Genomic DNA, 16,664 nt, shown 5'->3' on the forward strand with positions numbered 1-16,664 from the left:
TCTAGTGAAAATAAGACAAACTGTCACGATTATAGAGATGGGACTTCCATTTTTCCCTCACTCCAAAGACTTCCTTTTTCAATACAATTTTAGTTACTGTTACTAACCCAAGTTAATTTTTGATTCTATCATTGAAAACCTGGGTTTTGCCATTTATTGAGGTGTTAATTGAAATATTAATATATTTAGGGCAGGAATGTCGTTTTTTAGGGAATCTAGAGCAACAGCAAAGCTGAGGTCAAACTACCATAAGGATGGACACCAAGGAAGCTGTGTTTGGGACAAAAAGAAATCAAGATAAGGTAGATGCAAAGTAGAGAAAAGAACTGGACCCTGGGGGGAAGGGTGGTAGTTGGGAGTGGGTTATATGCTTCTAAGGGCAAAGAATAGGCAGATTTCTGAAGAGGAAGGCCCAAAAGGAAATACTGAGGATTTGTGTTCAAATACTACTTTCCCTCTGAATGTACAAGTTTTTGCTTTTAGCTAACAGCGTACTTCAAACTTTGATAAGGTTAAGTGTTTTGTTGGGGTGGGTTCTGATATTCTGGGCTAGTGTTTACTCGGAATAGTTGTGGAAGACACTATTGGTATTTGTTGATAAAACCATTGCCAAAACCCAGCTTCAGCACTAATTCCTGTTATTACTTGGAGGTCAAAAGGGAATCTGTGATTGAAGTGTTAAGCTGACAAAATCTGTACAGAATATTTAATTTTTCCTTTTATTTTTGGGATACAAAGGTTGTGTTTCTTTTCATAGCAACATGAACCGTGAAGACCGGAATGTGCTGCGTATGAAAGAACGGGAAAGGCGGAATCAGGAAATTCAGCAGGGCGAAGACGCCTTCCCACCTAGCTCTCCTCTCTTTGCAGAACCATACAAAGTTGTAAGTTGCCCTTCTGTGAATGTTTTTTTCCCATTAGCGTGACATTTTTGCTTTTAAAATGTTTCGTACTTGAATGTTTATGTTAGAAAAGAATTACTATGAATAGCACTTAACATTTTTTTCCCTGTCCTTTACATAGAACATACTTCTTTGGAGATAAACTTTTCTTTGGAGTATATTATGCTTACAGAAAAATACACAAAATAGGTATTATGGCTTGAAGAATTTTCACAGCATCACCAGCTTCATACAACTCAGATCAAGAAATAGAGCATTACCAGCACCCTAAAAGTCGTTTTCCAACCCACCTCCTATTGCTGTCCTGTGTTCTTAAAAATGTGGTCTGAGTTGGCTCATACATTTACCTCTATTTTCCTAGTTGTGCTACTAACCATGGGCGGGTACTTCACCATTCTGAATTTTGAATTAAATTAGAATTTTGTGACTCAATTTGCATTGTTTGATTTTTCCTAGGTATTCTTTAAGTATGATATCAATAAAAAATGAATATTTCGTAGATGCTTTTGTTTCTTCTCACTGCCATTTGCTACTTAGTTTACAAAGTTTCAGAGATTATTAGTATGTTTGAATAAATGTGTCTTCAGTATCAGTCTGATTTCTTTCTCTGTTGTTATAGACAGTCATTCGGGTATCACTTGTTTCATTAAGTTTTTGTTTCTGCTTCTAACTATAACATTGAGTTATAAGGAATATAATATTTTCATAAACTGCCAAAATATGAGTGTTAGCTAATCTGCTGGACTGTGGAACTTAATTTTTTTTTTTATTTTTATTTTGTGAGACAGAGTCTTGCTCTGTCGCCCAGGCTGGAGTGCAGTGGTGCGATCGAGCTCACTGCAAGCTCCGCCTCCTGGGTTCATGCCATTCTCCTGCCTAAGCCTCCCGAGTAGCTGGGACTACAGGCGCCCGCCATCACACCCGGCTAATTTTTTGTATTTTTAGTAGAGATGGGGTTTCACCATGTTAGTCAGGATGGTCTCAATCTCTTGACCTCGTGATCCACCCGCCTCGGTCTCCCGAAGTGCTGGGATTACAGGCGTGAGCCATTGTGCTCAGCCGGAACTTAATTTTATAAAGGCAGATTACTTTCTGTTCTTCAAACGATTTTTTTTTATGAGACGGAATCTTGCTCTTTCGTCCAGGCTGGAGTGCCATGTCATGATCTCGGCTCATTGCCACCACTGACTTCTGGGTTCAAGTGATTCTCCTGCCTCAGCCTCTCGAGTAGCTGGGATTACGGGCATGCACCACCTTGCGGGGCTAATTTTTTTTTTTTGGAGATGGAGTCTTACTGGAGTGCAATGACGCAATCCCTGCTCACTGCAACTCTACTTCCCAGGCTCAAGAGATTCTCCTGCCTCAGCCTCCTGAGTAGCTGGTATTACAGGCACCCGCCACCATGCCTAGCTTAATTTTTGTATTTTTAGTAGAAACGGGGTTTCACCATGTTGGCCAGGCTGGTCTCCAACTCCTGACCTCAGGTGATCTGCCCACCTTGGCCTCCGAAAGTGCTGGAATTATAGGTGTGAGCCACCATGTCCGGCCATACCCGGCTAACTTTTATATTTTTACTAGAAATGGGTTTTCACCGTGTTGGCCAGGCTAGTCTAGAACTCCTGACATCAGGTGATCTGTCCGCCTTGGCCTCCCAAAGTGCTGGGATTACAGGTGTGAGCCGCTGCACCCGGCCCTTCAAAATACTTTGTGTATTTAAAAGACAGTCTTGCTATGTTACCCATGCTGGAGTGCAGTTGCTGTTCACAGGTGAAATCATAGTGCACTGGAGCCTCAAAATCTTGGAATTGAGCAAACCTGCCTCAGCTGCCCAGAGTAGCTGGGAGTACAGGCACGTGCTACTGCGCTCGGATTATATTTTAGTATGGTTATTTTTAGGCACTTTTCAATGATTTTTTTTTTTCACTACAGAAATGATATATTTGGAGTTTACTTCAAGGTATTAACGTTAAGATATGAGGTAAAGCCTCCCTTTGAAAGGCCCCTTTCCATTTGAAGTTTGGAAAATTAGTTTAGAAGCATATTTTATTTCTGATTATGCTCATTTTATAATTTTATTTTATTTTTTTGTAGACTAGCAAAGAAGATAAGTTATCAAGTCGTATTCAGAGTATGCTTGGAAACTACGATGAAATGAAGGATTTCATAGGAGACAGATCTATACCAAAGCTTGTTGCAATTCCCAAGCCTACAGTACCACCATCAGCAGATGAAAAATCTAACCCAAATTTCTTTGAACAGAGACATGGAGGCTCTCATCAGAGTAGCAAATGGACTCCAGTAGGACCCGCACCCAGCACTTCTCAGTCTCAGAAACGGTCCTCAGGCTTACAGAGTGGACATAGTAGCCAGCGGACCAATGCAGGTAGCAGTAGTGGCACTAACAGTAGTGGTCAGAGGCACGACCGTGAGTCATATAACAGTAGTGGGAGCAGTAGCCGGAAAAAAGGCCAGCATGGATCAGAACACTCCAAATCACGTTCTTCCAGCCCTGGAAAACCCCAGGCTGTTTCTTCATTAAGCTCTAGTCATTCCAGGTCTCATGGGAATGATCACCATAGCAAGGAACATCAACGCTCCAAATCACCTCGGGACCCTGATGCAAACTGGGATTCTCCTTCCCGTGTACCTTTTTCAAGTGGGCAGCACTCAACTCAATCTTTCCCACCCTCATTGATGTCAAAGTCCAATTCAATGTTACAGAAACCCACTGCCTATGTGCGGCCCATGGACGGACAGGAGTCCATGGAACCAAAGCTGTCCTCTGAGCACTACAGCAGCCAATCCCATGGCAACAGCATGACTGAGCTGAAGCCCAGCAGCAAAGCACATCTCACCAAGCTGAAAATACCTTCCCAACCACTGGATGTAAGTCACACATTTAGAGCTTTTAACATTGTGACTATGTGAAGCAATTGACTGACCATGAAATTACGATTGAACTTGAACACTGCTTCCTTGCCTTAATAGTAAGGAATGTAAAAGTTGAAAGATGAAAAAAAAAGTAAAGACAGACTTGTGAGTTACTCCCAAGTGGATCTGTAGATCTGTTAACTTGTCCTCTTGGGAAATGGAGAAAATATCTTTCATAGTTTTCAAATATTAAGATGACAAGTCAGTTATAGAATAAAAGAATGACTAATTGATATCTTAGATTTCTGCATTTTGATTTTATAGAACAATATACCTTTGTTGTTGTTTAAAAACAAAATTAACTTTTCTATGCTTAGATTGACACTAATGAATGAGATGCAGGTGATGGTTTATGGTTATGATAAATGGGACTTTTGGGTCTGTGGAAATGGTAATATTGTATACTTTGAATGCTATGATCCTTTTCTCTGGTTATACTTAAAGGATTAAGACAGCTGCTCCAGGTTCATAGTGATGGTTTGAAATTTAAATTGAATTGCTTGCCAAAGCATTTTGGAACATTTCATTGGGATATAGCTGAAACTGTATCTTTTTTTTTTTTCAAGATGGGTGTCTCATAATGTTGCCTAGGCTGGTCTGGAACTCCTGGCCTCAAGCGATCCTCTTCTTAGCCTTCCAAAGTGCTGAGGTTACAGACATGACCATCATGCCTGGCCCAAATTTTATCTCTCTTTTTTCTTTTTTTGAGTTGGAGTTTCGCTCTTGTTGCCCATGCTGGAGTGCAATGGCACGATTTCGGCTCACTGCAACCTCTCCCTCCCAGGTTCAAGCGATTCTCCTGCCTCAGCCTCCCAAGTAGCTGGGATTACAGGCATGTGCCGCCACGCCCGGCTAATTTTGTATTTTTAGTAGAGATGGGGTTTCACCATGTTGGTCAGGCTGGTCTTGAACTCCTGATCTCACGTGATCCGCCCGCCTCGGCCTCACAAAGTGCTGGGATTACAGGCATGAGCCACCACGCCCGGCCCCAAATTTTATCTTTTAATGTAGTTTGTGCAATAAAAAAAAATTTGGAAAGTGACGTCAGTAGCCAAAAAATTACAACTCTTAGCTCAAAGTGGTGGAAGGAAGAATCCAGGTAATGTAAAATGCTGTTTTGCAAACATTTAAAACATCTTTCCAGTGGCCTTGGGAAACTCATTTTGAGTGGCGTTTGTTATCTAATTACTCCTCTCAAGAAAACAGTAAAATGGTAATTTGTTCTTTGTTTAAACAACATGATCTTTAGAGTTTGACTTGAGTTCGGCTCTCTAATTCCTGTTTGTGCCTTAGAATAAGCAATTTGCTTTTTGTGACTTAGAAAGACTATTTAAAATATCCATGTTCCAGGCTAGTAATCTTTCAGTAATACTTGTTTAACCCATTTACGCTTAGTGTTCCATTATTGGAATGCTAAGCTCTTAGGAGTTACTTACATCCTCCTGCTCAAGGTCATCGCTAAGGTACGATTTTTCACACAAAAAATTTGCAACCTCTGGCATAAATGGGTTAACTTTTTTTATGTGAAATGATGTATCTCAGTATCATGATATATTTTATATATAGATAAGGTTAAATTTTTAGATAAGCTGCACACCTGAAAAATTACATTCTAAAAATTATTTCTAATCTAAAATATAGGATAAAAAACTTAAAACCTTTGAAAACTATAAAGTTCCCCCAGCTTTGTATAGTTTGGTGATTAAAATCTTCTGGTGCTTGAAAAATTTATATTTAAGGAAATTAATCCAAAGATTCTAACCAGTGTACTGATTTAGAGTAGTGGGATCATAAATACTTTTAATAATGTTTTTAAATCTGTGAAGCAAATACTAAAAATCTACTCATAAAAATCTAATGTGTGCTGCTTTTTCTCTCAAGGCATCAGCTTCTGGTGATGTGAGCTGTGTGGATGAAATCCTAAAAGTAAGTTTTTAAAAAAATATTTCAATTTCTTTAATTTTTTATGCTCTGCCACCTTCTTACCCTCTTTCTACCTGTATTTCACAAAGGATCTGAAGCAACAGATTGCTTATATTTGTAACTTGATTATGTCCATCATAAATAATTTACTCTCTTCTTTGTTTACCATTTGCCTTCAGAGAGCTAGTTTTGTTCTTTGTGTTTTTTTGTTGTTGTTGTTGTTTTTTTGAGATGAAGTCTCACTCTGTCGCCCAGCCTGGAGTGCCGTGGCGCGATCTCGGCTCACTGCAACCTCCATCTCCCAGGTTCAAGCAATTCTTTCACCTTAGCCTCCTAAGTAGGTGGGATTACAGGCTCCTGCCATCATGCCCAGCTAATTTTTGTATTTTTGCAGAGATAGGGTTTCACCATGTTGGCCAGGCTGGCCTGGAACTCCTGACCTCAGGTGATCCACCTGCCTCGGCCTCCCAGAGTGCTGGGATTACAGGTGTGAGTCACCGTGTCCAGCCGTGTCCTTTGCTTTTAAGTAAAATAAATTTTAATTTTAACACTTACTTTGCCTGGAAAACATCAACAAACCAATTATAACTGTACTTTCTCATGCTTAACTGTTAATAATTTGAAGTTCAAAAAACTCAGTAGTTATCAGTCAAACCATTATGATCAAAATACTTTGCTTTGGTTCATCTATACATACTGGTCAAGTCTTATAGTAATAGATTTCCTTCCAGTTTTGCACATTTTTTTTTTTTCTTGATATGGAGTCTCACTCTGTTGCCCAGTCTAGAGTACAGTGGCATGATCTAGGCTCACTGCAACCTCTGCCTCCTGGGTTCAAGCAATTCTTGTGCCTCAGCCTCTTGAGTAGCTGGGATTACAGGTGCCCACCACCATGTCCAGCTAATTTTTGTATTTTTAGTAGAGATGGGGTTTCACCACTTTGTCTGGGCTGGTCTTGAACTTCTGACCTCAAGTTACTCCCCACTCCCCCATCCCCCTGGCTGGCCTTCCAAAGTGCTGGGATTATAGCCTGAGCCACTGCATCCGGCTGTTTTACACTTTTTTTTTTTTTTTTTTTTGAGCCGGAGTTTTACTCTGTCACCTAGGTTGGAGTGCAATGGCGTGATCTTGGCTCACTGCAACCTCCGCCTCGCAGGTTCAAGTGATTCTCCTGCCTCAGCCTCCTGAGTAGCTGGGATTATAGGCACCCGCCACCATGCCTGGCTGATTTTTGTATTTTTTTTAGTAGGGACAGGGTTTCACCATGTTGGCCAGGCTGGTCTGGAACTCCTGTCTGCCTGCCTTGGCTTCCCAAAGTGCTGGGATTATAGGCATGAGCCACCACACCCAGCCAACATTTTGGGTATTTAATGACACATGTTTAAAATTGACACGTGATGAAAAAGTACATTACTCTATTGGAAAAAGAGAAAGTCCAGTGAATTAGTGAATGACAATGGCTACTTTTTGCTTGGTAGAGAAAACTGTCAGTCACGTATTACTTGTATTTTCTTTTCTTTTTTTTTTTTTTTGTGAGCTCCTGAATTTGTGTCTCTACTTAAATTTCAGTGTGAACACCTTTGAAAGACTACCTGCATTGGTTGCTTCCACTCTTTCTTTCCCATTCCTTCCTTTGGCCCACTATAATCTCCCTTTTACCTCTGCCATTTTGCCGAACCTGTTTCTCTATGGTCATTATCTTTCTCCCTCCATCCAGAGGCATCATTTGAGTTCTTTTTTATTCTTTCTGCTATGTATTTTTTCCTTCTGCAAACATTCTTCTTTCCTTGACTGTTTTTATGCTTCATTGTTTTTATTTGCCTTCCACCTTTCTTGCCTCTCTTTCTTTGCCCTTTTTGGAACCCTTGTGCCTTCTCTTATCTCTTAAGAGCAGGTGCGTTCTTCTAGCCTCTGCTCTTTCTGCTCTTTGACTTGCCTTTTCAACCATTCTTGGCTTTATCTCTTAGGCAGCTATTTAGTCTTTCTATCCTACGCTGGCCTCCTTTGGGTTTTGGTTTGTCTCTTAATTGCTTCTTAGCTGAGTTTCCATTTGAATTTATTTCTCTTTGCCTCTTCAGACTCAACATGTCTAAAGCCATATTTATCAGACTTCCTTGGATTAGTAGTACACCATTTTCCCATGCTTATAAGTGTAGAATCCTAAATATCTCTAATTTCCTCCTCATGTTCTATGTAGTTTGAAAACTAGATGTAGACTTTAAAATTTTTGCTTTTGAAATATCCATTCCTTTCCGTTTCCGCCACCTTGAGCTTCAGTAATTATAACACTGAGTCCTCATTCGGCCTTTCTGCCTCCAGAATCTCCCTACTCATATGTCTTTTGCATTGCTACCTGATTCAGGCCCTGTGGTCTTCATAAATTAATTTTTCCCTTAAAAATTTTCAGTGGCTCTCTAAGATTATAGAAAGAATAGTATCCAAATTTAATATCCACAGGCCAATCCTAACCTCTCTCATTACTGACTGACCGCTTTTGCCAAACTGGTTTCCCTAAGCCATATACATTCTTGCTCTTTTACCTCCTTAAATAAAGTAAGCTTGGAATGTATTTCTCCTCCCTCTTCAGTTATGTATAGATTTTTTTTCCTGTAATCCCAATGAAATCCTTCTTCCCCCATATCAGATTATGAGACCACAGTGATAGCTCTTTCATTTGAATCTCATTCATTTCTTAGTTGCCATGTATATAAAAAGTGTAAGGGAGCATAAATATTTTCCTCTGAATCCTCAACAGTGCATAGAATTATTAGTATGTGGAAGATTTTCTTACATTTAATGATCTCTTTAATGTTATTGACATCTATATTTTATATGTACAGGGGCTTGGCACTTGGCCTTTAGTTAATAGGTTCGCAGTCATCCGATGATAATTGGAGAATTAAATCAAATTTTCAGTTGAGAGTTTTGATATTTGAGATATAAAATGCTGATGCTAAAAACCTGAGTTTATGAATTTTTGTTTCCTTTTCCCTTTCCTGTCTGTAGTATGCAAGGAACTTCAGGTGTGTGTTCCCTTCATGTTTTCTTTGTATTTGTAGTCATATCATTTTTAGGAACCCCATTATGAACTTTAAAAAAATTTACTCTAAATGTATATTTATTGAAAAAATGATTTATTCAAGGCATGCTCATTCAGCACCTACTTTGTGTCAACCACTGGGAATACAGTGGTCATAATGTTATGCCTTTGAGCTGATATTCTAGAGCTGGATGTAGGAAGCAATCTGTTACATAATATTATTTCAGGAAGTGAAATTCTATTAAAAAACAAAGCATTTTAAGGGAATAAAGAGCAATTATGTGCAGGTGGCTGTTTTAAGAGGTTCAAGTAGTAATATATCAAGTGCCCTTGTCTCCTTCCATCATTCTGTTGCCCAAAGCTAAACATTAACTAGGATGTAGACTATGATTTGTCTTTGTCACTTAATAAAATACTGTGGACATCATTACATATCAACAGTTAAATTTCTCATTTTAATGTCTGCTTGGTGTTCTATTTTATAGATGTCTGGTAATTTATTTAATCAGTACTGTGTTGGTGTCAACCTAAATAACAGAGGCTCTCTGAAAGAAAAGATGATGGGAATAGAGCATTGCAGTGGAAATACATGTGCCATAATAGTCTATGGGCATATTCAAAGAGGTAAAGAGAGACAAAGGTTTTTAAAGGAAAAAATGAGGAAGATTACATAATTGTTTTTGAAATAATTATCCTTGGCTACAAAGATCAGTAGTAAGGATGACACCAGTCTGAGGTCGGACAAGCTGGGCAGATGTCCTTGTGGAAATATTTTTTTGGTTTAAGGTTTTGATGACCTTTGTGCAAGGTTGTGGTTTTTGTAGACTTTTTTGTTTATCAGGCATACAAACATGAGAAGCCTTTCTTCATGGTCTTTCCCAGCTCAGGGTGTTTGTTTTTGTTTTGTTTTTTGTTTTTTTAAATATATAAACATCAGTGACTCCATTTTGATTCTCACAACTTTCACATTGACTACCTAGATTGTTTCAGTTTTTTAAGTGTGAGCCCCTTATACGTGTATCTTTACAAAATTGTATGGATATTGCTATGGGATAAATTCTTAGGTGTTATACCACTGTTAATTTGTTGCATTTCCTTAATTTACCTGATGGCTTACTTTGAACTAAATGCCAGAAATAATATACTCACTCCTTATTCTGATACCTCTGTCTCCTCGGCTTATGTAACATACACATTGTAATCTTACCAGACCTCACCCAGACATATTTGGCATTAAGATTAGGCAGAAGGCATTGAATGAAATCAAACTTAGTGTCTTGCTTTTCTGTTTTCCTCCTCATGTGCTTTTGAAATTTCTCTTCTGATTTCTTCCCCTGACAAAATTTTTCTACGAGTATATAGACTCTATAGCCAGACTTTTGAGGATGAAATATAATGTTCATTATTTACTAAGTGTATGGCCTTGAATAAATAACTTTTGTGCTTCAGTTTCATCCTAAATAGAGGTAGGATAATAATGGTATCTACCTCATAATGTCATTGTGAGTACTAAATGAGTAATAAACATGTAAAACACTTAGCACAGTGTCTGGCCCATTCAAGGTACACAGTAAATGTTAGCTGTTTTCCTTATCATTGTCCCCTTCCTCCCACTCTCCCAGCAAGCTCTTCCTTATTAGTGTTTTATTATGTGCCTTGTATTTGATTACAGGCTGATTTCTGTAACTTTTCACAGGTTTCATAATTTGAATTGTAAACTCCTCAAAGCCAGGGAGCATTTATTAATCTTCTTATTACCTACACCATAGTGCCTTGCACACAATTGTGCTTAATATTTATTGACTAAATATGTAGAATTTTGGAGGAGCTGTCATGAAACCAGTATTTATAAATACAAATCTGGTTTTTAGCTGTATAATTTTTATCCTTGACCTGGTTGAAAACAAACTGTAATAATTACATTTCAGGAGATGACGCATTCATGGCCTCCCCCTCTAACGGCTATTCATACACCATGCAAAACAGAACCTTCCAAATTTCCTTTTCCAACTAAGGTAAGTAAATAAAATGTATCTTTCATAATGTAAGGAAACTTTAGATGGCTTGACTAAAATCATACGGATTAAAATTGTCTTGCCATTCCTATTCTAGCGGGAGACAGACAGTAAATAAGTGAATAAATAGATAAATTCAGATAGTGACAACTGTTATGAAGATAATTAGCAGGGTAATGGAATTGAGAGCATCTTGGATCAAGAGGTATTTAAGAAAGCTTTGAAGGCAATATGGGAGAGAGATTTAAAAGACATTAATATAGCCGGACACAGTGGCTCACGCCTGTAATCCCAGCACTTTGGAAGGCTGAGGCAAGAGACTCTCTTGAGGCCAGAAGTTTGTGACCAGCCTGGTCAACATAGCAAGACCTTGTCTCTACCAAAAATTGAAAAAAAAAAAAATCTTGGCATAGTGGCACATGCCTGTGGTCCAAGTTACTCGGGAGGCTGAGATGGGAGGATCACTTGAGCCTGGGAGGTCAAGGCTGCAGTGAGCTGTGATTGCACCGCAGCACTCCAGCCTGGGCAACAGAGCAAAATTCTTATCTAAAAAAAAAAAGACATTGATATTTATTGCAGACTATTATGGTATTGTTGGCCAGAGGTGGTAAGGGCTTCTCAAACTGTTGTTTTAAGAACCTGTTTCCATAAGACATAGCAACCATACTTATGTCCCATGGAAAGAGGTTCCTCAGATAACAGTTCCAAGGTTGTTTAAAATCAGCTTTTTTTAAACTTATACTTAACAGTATTAATTTACACTTAAAACAAATAATACAGAAATACGTTCTCCTTGTGAAAGTTTGACCAGTACCCCTAATAATAGCCTTTCCCCAATTCCGTCCCCTTCATCCCAACCGAGCTCCTTTCATACGTACCTTTGCAAGTTTTTTTTATATTCATGTAATACATATATAATCATTACATGTAAGCATTTTCTCATTTATTTCTACACAAATATATTGTTCTGTATCTTTCATCAGTCAGCAGTAGGTCTTGGGGACCTGCCCATGTTACTACATGTAGAGGTATTTCGTTTCTTTTAATTGCATCTGTAGTGTTAATGTATCCTAGTTTATTTAGCCATTTCTCTTTGGTATTTAAGCTGATAGCAGTTTTCATTTCTATAAATGTTTCTTCAGTTGGTATCTTTGTTGGTGCCTTCTGTGTGCATGTGATTTTCTTTAGGGTAAAAAGCAAAAAGTAGAATTGCTGAGTGTTGAGAGTATATATTTAATACATACTCTCACAAATTCCTTCCATAGTTCTATTACAGGATTTGTACCAGAATAATTTGTATACTACCTGTTGTTTCACACGTGCACACCACCATTTGATATTATTAAACAGTAGTATTTTGAGTAAAAATGGCATTCCATTTGCTTGATTGCTAGTGAGGTTCATCATCTTTACATATTTGTTATCCATTTGGTTTCTTTGTGGGTAAATTTGCTTATTTTCACTGTCCTTTGGGTTGCATTTTTTACCTATTGAGTTTTAGGTGGTATTCCTTTTTTGTTTTGTGTTGTTTTGTTTGAATTCTGGATTCTAATAATTTCTTATACATGCTGAAAATTTATCTACCAGTTAGATTCTTGTCTTTTTATGGTCTAAAGTTTTTAATTTTTGATGAATAAAATGTATCTTTCTCTTCCTTTGTAGTTTTTGCTTTTAATGTCTTGTTAAGACTTTTCTTTCTCTAGGATCATAAACATACCCTCTTATTTTTATTTTAATGTGGTTTTTAGTTTTATTTTTTATGTTTACTTTTGTGAATGATGTCAGGTAGATTTAAAAATTTTCTGTCTATATGTGTGCCATAGCACTCTTACCTTTTATGTCTTTGTTTACATATACAAAATGCACTGGTATTTATTTATTTATTTATTTATTTTTCTGAGATGGAGTCTCCCTTTGTCACCCAGGCTGGAGTACAATGGTGTGATCTTGGCTTACCGCAACCTCTGCCTCTTTGGTTCAAGCGATTCTCCTGTCTCAGCCTTCTGAGTAGTTGGGACTACAGGCGCCCGCCACCATGCCCAGCTAATTTTTGTATTTTTAGTAGAGACAGGGTTTCACCATGTTGGTCAGGCTGGTCTGGAACTGCCAACCTCATGATCCACCTGTGTTGGCCTCCCAAAGTGCTGGGATCACAGGTGTGAGCCACCATGCCCAGCTGAGTTTTTCTTCTTTTATTCCCAATCAGTATTTTATTATATGGAAATACCAAAATTTGCTTCCTGTTGATGAGCATTTGGGTTATTTCCAGATTTAGACTGTTAAGAATAAAGCATCTATAAACATTCATGTTTTCTTTTATCCTGGGTAAATACTGAGTCACACAGTAAAAAGTAGAATTGCTGGTTCACAGGGTAAGTGCATGTTAAATTTTACTTATTTGTTATATTTAAATTCTTTAGAGACTGAGGTCTTGCCTAGGCTGGTCTTACCTAGGCTGGAGTACAGTGGTGTGATCATATGGCTCACTATACCCTTGAACTCCTGAGCTCTAGCAATCCTCTCATTTCAGCCTCTTGAATACCTCGGACTACAGGTGCTTACCACCATGCCAGACTTATATAGAGACAGGGGTCTTACTATACTGCCGAGGCTGGTCTCAAACTCCTGACTTCAAGCCATCCTTCTGTTTCAGTGTCCCAAGCACAAGCTACTGTGCCTACCACTAAATTTATAGTAAACTGAAAACTCACTCCCTTCCTTCCTTCCTTCCTTCCTTCCTTCCTTCCTTCCTTCCTTCCTTCTTCGCTGTCTCTCTCTCTCTCTCCTTTGCTTTCTTTCTTTGCAACAGGGTCTCACTTTGTCATCCAGGCTGCAGTTCAGTGGCAGGATCATGGCTCATTGCAGCCTCGACCTCCCAGGCTCAGGTGATCCTCCTGCCTCAGCATCCTGAGTAGCGGGGACTACAGGCATGCACTACCATGCCTGGCTGACTTTAAAAAATTATTATTATTTTTTTGAGACGAGGTCTTGCTCTGTTGCCCAGGCTGGAGTGCAGTGGCGCAATCTTGGCCCACCGCAGCCTCTGCCTACCGGGTTCAGCCTCTGCCTACCTGCCTCAGCCTCCTGAGTAGCTGGGAGTACAGGTACGCACCACCACGCCCGGCTAATTTTTTGTGTTTTTAGTAGAGGCGAGGTTTCACCATGTTGGCCAGGATGGTCTCAATCTCCTTACCTCCTGATCTGCCCGCCTCGGCCTCCCAAAGTGCTGGGATTAGAGATGTCAGCCACTGTGCCCGGCCCCCATTCTTTTTAATTACTAAGGTAATATTCAATTATGTGGCATCATAATTTACCTAATTATCTACTAATGGACGTTTGGGTTGCTTCTAGTTTTTGGTTACTTTTTTGTTTGTTTGTTTTCTGAAATGGAGTCTCGCTCTGCTGCCAGACTGGAGTGCAGTGGCATGATCTCGGCTCACTGCAACCTCTACCTCCTGGTTTCAAGCGATTCTCCTGCCTCAGCCTCCCAAATAGCTGGGACTACAGGCACTTGCCACCCCGCCTAGCTAATTTTTGTATTTTTAGTAGAGACAGGGTTTTACCATGTTGGCCAGGATGGTCTTGATCTCTTGATCTCGTGAGCCGCCTGCCTCGGCCACCCAAAGTGCTGGGATTACAGGCATGAACAACTGAGCCCAACCTCGTTTTTGGTTATTAAAAATAAATCTGGCCGGGCGCGGTGGCTCACGCCTGTAATCCCAGCACTTTGGGAGGCCGAGGCGGGCAGATCACGAGGTCAGGAGATCAAGACCATCCTGGTTAATATAGTGAAGCCCTGTCTCTACTAAAAATACAAAAAATTAGCCAGGCGTGGTAGAGGGCGCCTGTAGTCCCAGCTACTTCGGAGGCTGAGGCAGGAGAATGGCGTGAACCTGGGAGGTGGAGCTTGCAGTGAGCCGAGATCACGCCACTGCGCTCCAGCCTGGGAGACAGCAAGACTCTGTCTCAAAAATAAATAAATAAATAAATAAATAAATAAATAAATAAATAAATAAAAAATAAATAAATAAATAAATAAATAAATAAATAAATAAATAAATAAATAAAGCTGATGTGAATATTTGTGTATAAATCTTTATATAAACGTATACTTTTATTTCTTTTTTTTTTTTTTAAGACAAGGTCTCTGTTGTCCAGGCTAGAGTGCAGTGGCATGATCATGGCTCATTGCACTCACGAACTCCTGGGCTCAAGCAGTCTCTCACCTCAGCCTCCCAAGTAGCTGGGACTACAGGCACATGCCACTATGTCTGGCTAATTTTTGTATTTTTTTGTAGAGATGAGGTTTTGCCACGTTGCTCAGGCTGCTCTTGAACTCCTGGGCTCAAGCAGTCCTCTTGCCTTGGCCTCTGAAAGTGCTGAGATTACAGGCGTGAGCCAATACACCTGGCCTGTTTTTATTTCTATGTTATAAATGCCTATTAGTGGGGTGGTTAGGTATATGGTAGGTGTCTGTGCCTCACACCTGTAGCCCTAGTACTTTGAGAGGTTGATGCAGGAGGATCACTTGAGTCCAGGAGTTTGAGACCAGTGTAGGCAATATAATGAGACTCTGTGTCCACAAAAAAATAAAAAAAAAAATTACCCAGGCATGGTGGCACAGGCCTGTAGTCTTAGCTACTCAGGATGCTAAGGTGGGAGGATTGCTTGACTGCGGCTGGTTGAGGCTGCAGTGAGCAAAGATCATGCTACTACTCTCTAGCCTGGGTCACAGAGAGAGACCCTCTCTGGCGCGGGGAGGGAATTAGAAAACAACTGTCATGCTGGGCGCAATGGCTCACGCCTGTAATCCCAGCACTTTGGGAGGCTAAGGTGGGTGGATCACCTGAGGTTGGGAATTCGAGACCAGCCTGACCAAGAGAAAACAACTGTCATACTGTTTTCCAAAGTGGTTGAACCATTTTATATTCCTGCCAATGGTATATGAGAGTTCCACTTGTTCCATGTCCTTACTAACACTTGATATTGTCAGTCTTTTAGAGCTTTAGCCTTCTAGCAGTATTATAGTGGTACCTCATTGTGATTTCAATTTACATTTCTCTAGAGACAGAGTATCTTGAGCATCTTTTCATTTACTGATTTGCCATTTGCTTATCTTCTTTGGTGCAGTGTCTGAATATTTTGCCCATCTTCTTTGGTGCAGTGTCTGAATATTTTGCCCATTTTTAAATGGGCTAAGATTCTTTTTTTTTTTTTTTTGAGACAGAGTCTCGCTCCGTTGCTCAGGCTGGAGTGCAGTGGTGCGATCTCGGCTCACTGCAAGCTCTGCCTCCCGGGTTCATGCCGTTCTCCTGCCTCGGCCTCCCGAGCAGCTGGGACTGCAGGCGCCCACCACCATGCCTGACTAATTTTTTATACTTTTAGTAGAGAGGGGATTTCACCGTGTTAGCCAGGATGGTCTGGATCTCCTGACCTTGTGATCTGCCCACCCCGGCCTCCCAAAGTGCTGGGATTACAGGCATGAGCCACTGCGCCCGGCCTGAAATGGGCTAAGATTCTTATTGCCATTATCATATATGTGATTTGAAAATTTGTTTTCTTGCTCTGTGGACTACCTTTTCATTCTCTTAATAATGTCTGTCTAAGAACACATGTTAATTTTTATAAAGTCCACTTCTTCAGTGTTTTCTTTTACAGGTCGTGTTTTTGGTGTCTATGAAAGCTTTGCCTGGCTGGGTGAGGTGGCTCTTGCCTGTAATCTTAGCACTTTGGGAGGCTGAGGTGGGTAGATCACTTGAGGTCAGGAGTGTGAGACTAGCCTGGTCAACAAGGCAAGACCCCACCTCTACAAAAAATGTAAAAATTAGCCAGGCATGGTGGCATGACCTATAT

At 39.9% G+C, this 16,664-nt stretch overlaps 1 protein-coding gene across 6 annotated transcripts in view; it reads left to right on the forward strand.

The window, feature by feature from the left end:
- AFF4 (ALF transcription elongation factor 4) overlaps window positions 1–16,664 on the forward strand; it is a 76,719-nt gene that overhangs the window by 25,602 nt on the left and 34,453 nt on the right. For 2 of the 6 annotated variants that reach the window (XM_058440505.1, XM_058440506.1), the window contains exons 2-6: window positions 211–302; window positions 758–884; window positions 2,994–3,788; window positions 5,715–5,759; window positions 10,725–10,811. In XM_058440505.1, the coding sequence (XP_058296488.1) occupies window positions 762–884; window positions 2,994–3,788; window positions 5,715–5,759; window positions 10,725–10,811 (1,050 nt within the window). In that variant the 5' untranslated portion in view covers window positions 211–302; window positions 758–761. Of the gene's footprint in view, window positions 1–210; window positions 303–738; window positions 885–2,993; window positions 3,789–5,714; window positions 5,760–10,724; window positions 10,812–16,664 lie in introns of those variants that run through there. The other 4 variants (XM_058440504.1, XM_058440508.1, XM_058440507.1 and 1 more) reach the window with 3 other exon arrangements.

The sequence above is a fragment of the Hylobates moloch genome, unplaced genomic scaffold, assembly GCF_009828535.3.
Source record: "Hylobates moloch isolate HMO894 unplaced genomic scaffold, HMol_V3 SCAFFOLD_6, whole genome shotgun sequence".
Lineage (NCBI taxonomy): Eukaryota > Metazoa > Chordata > Mammalia > Primates > Hylobatidae > Hylobates > Hylobates moloch.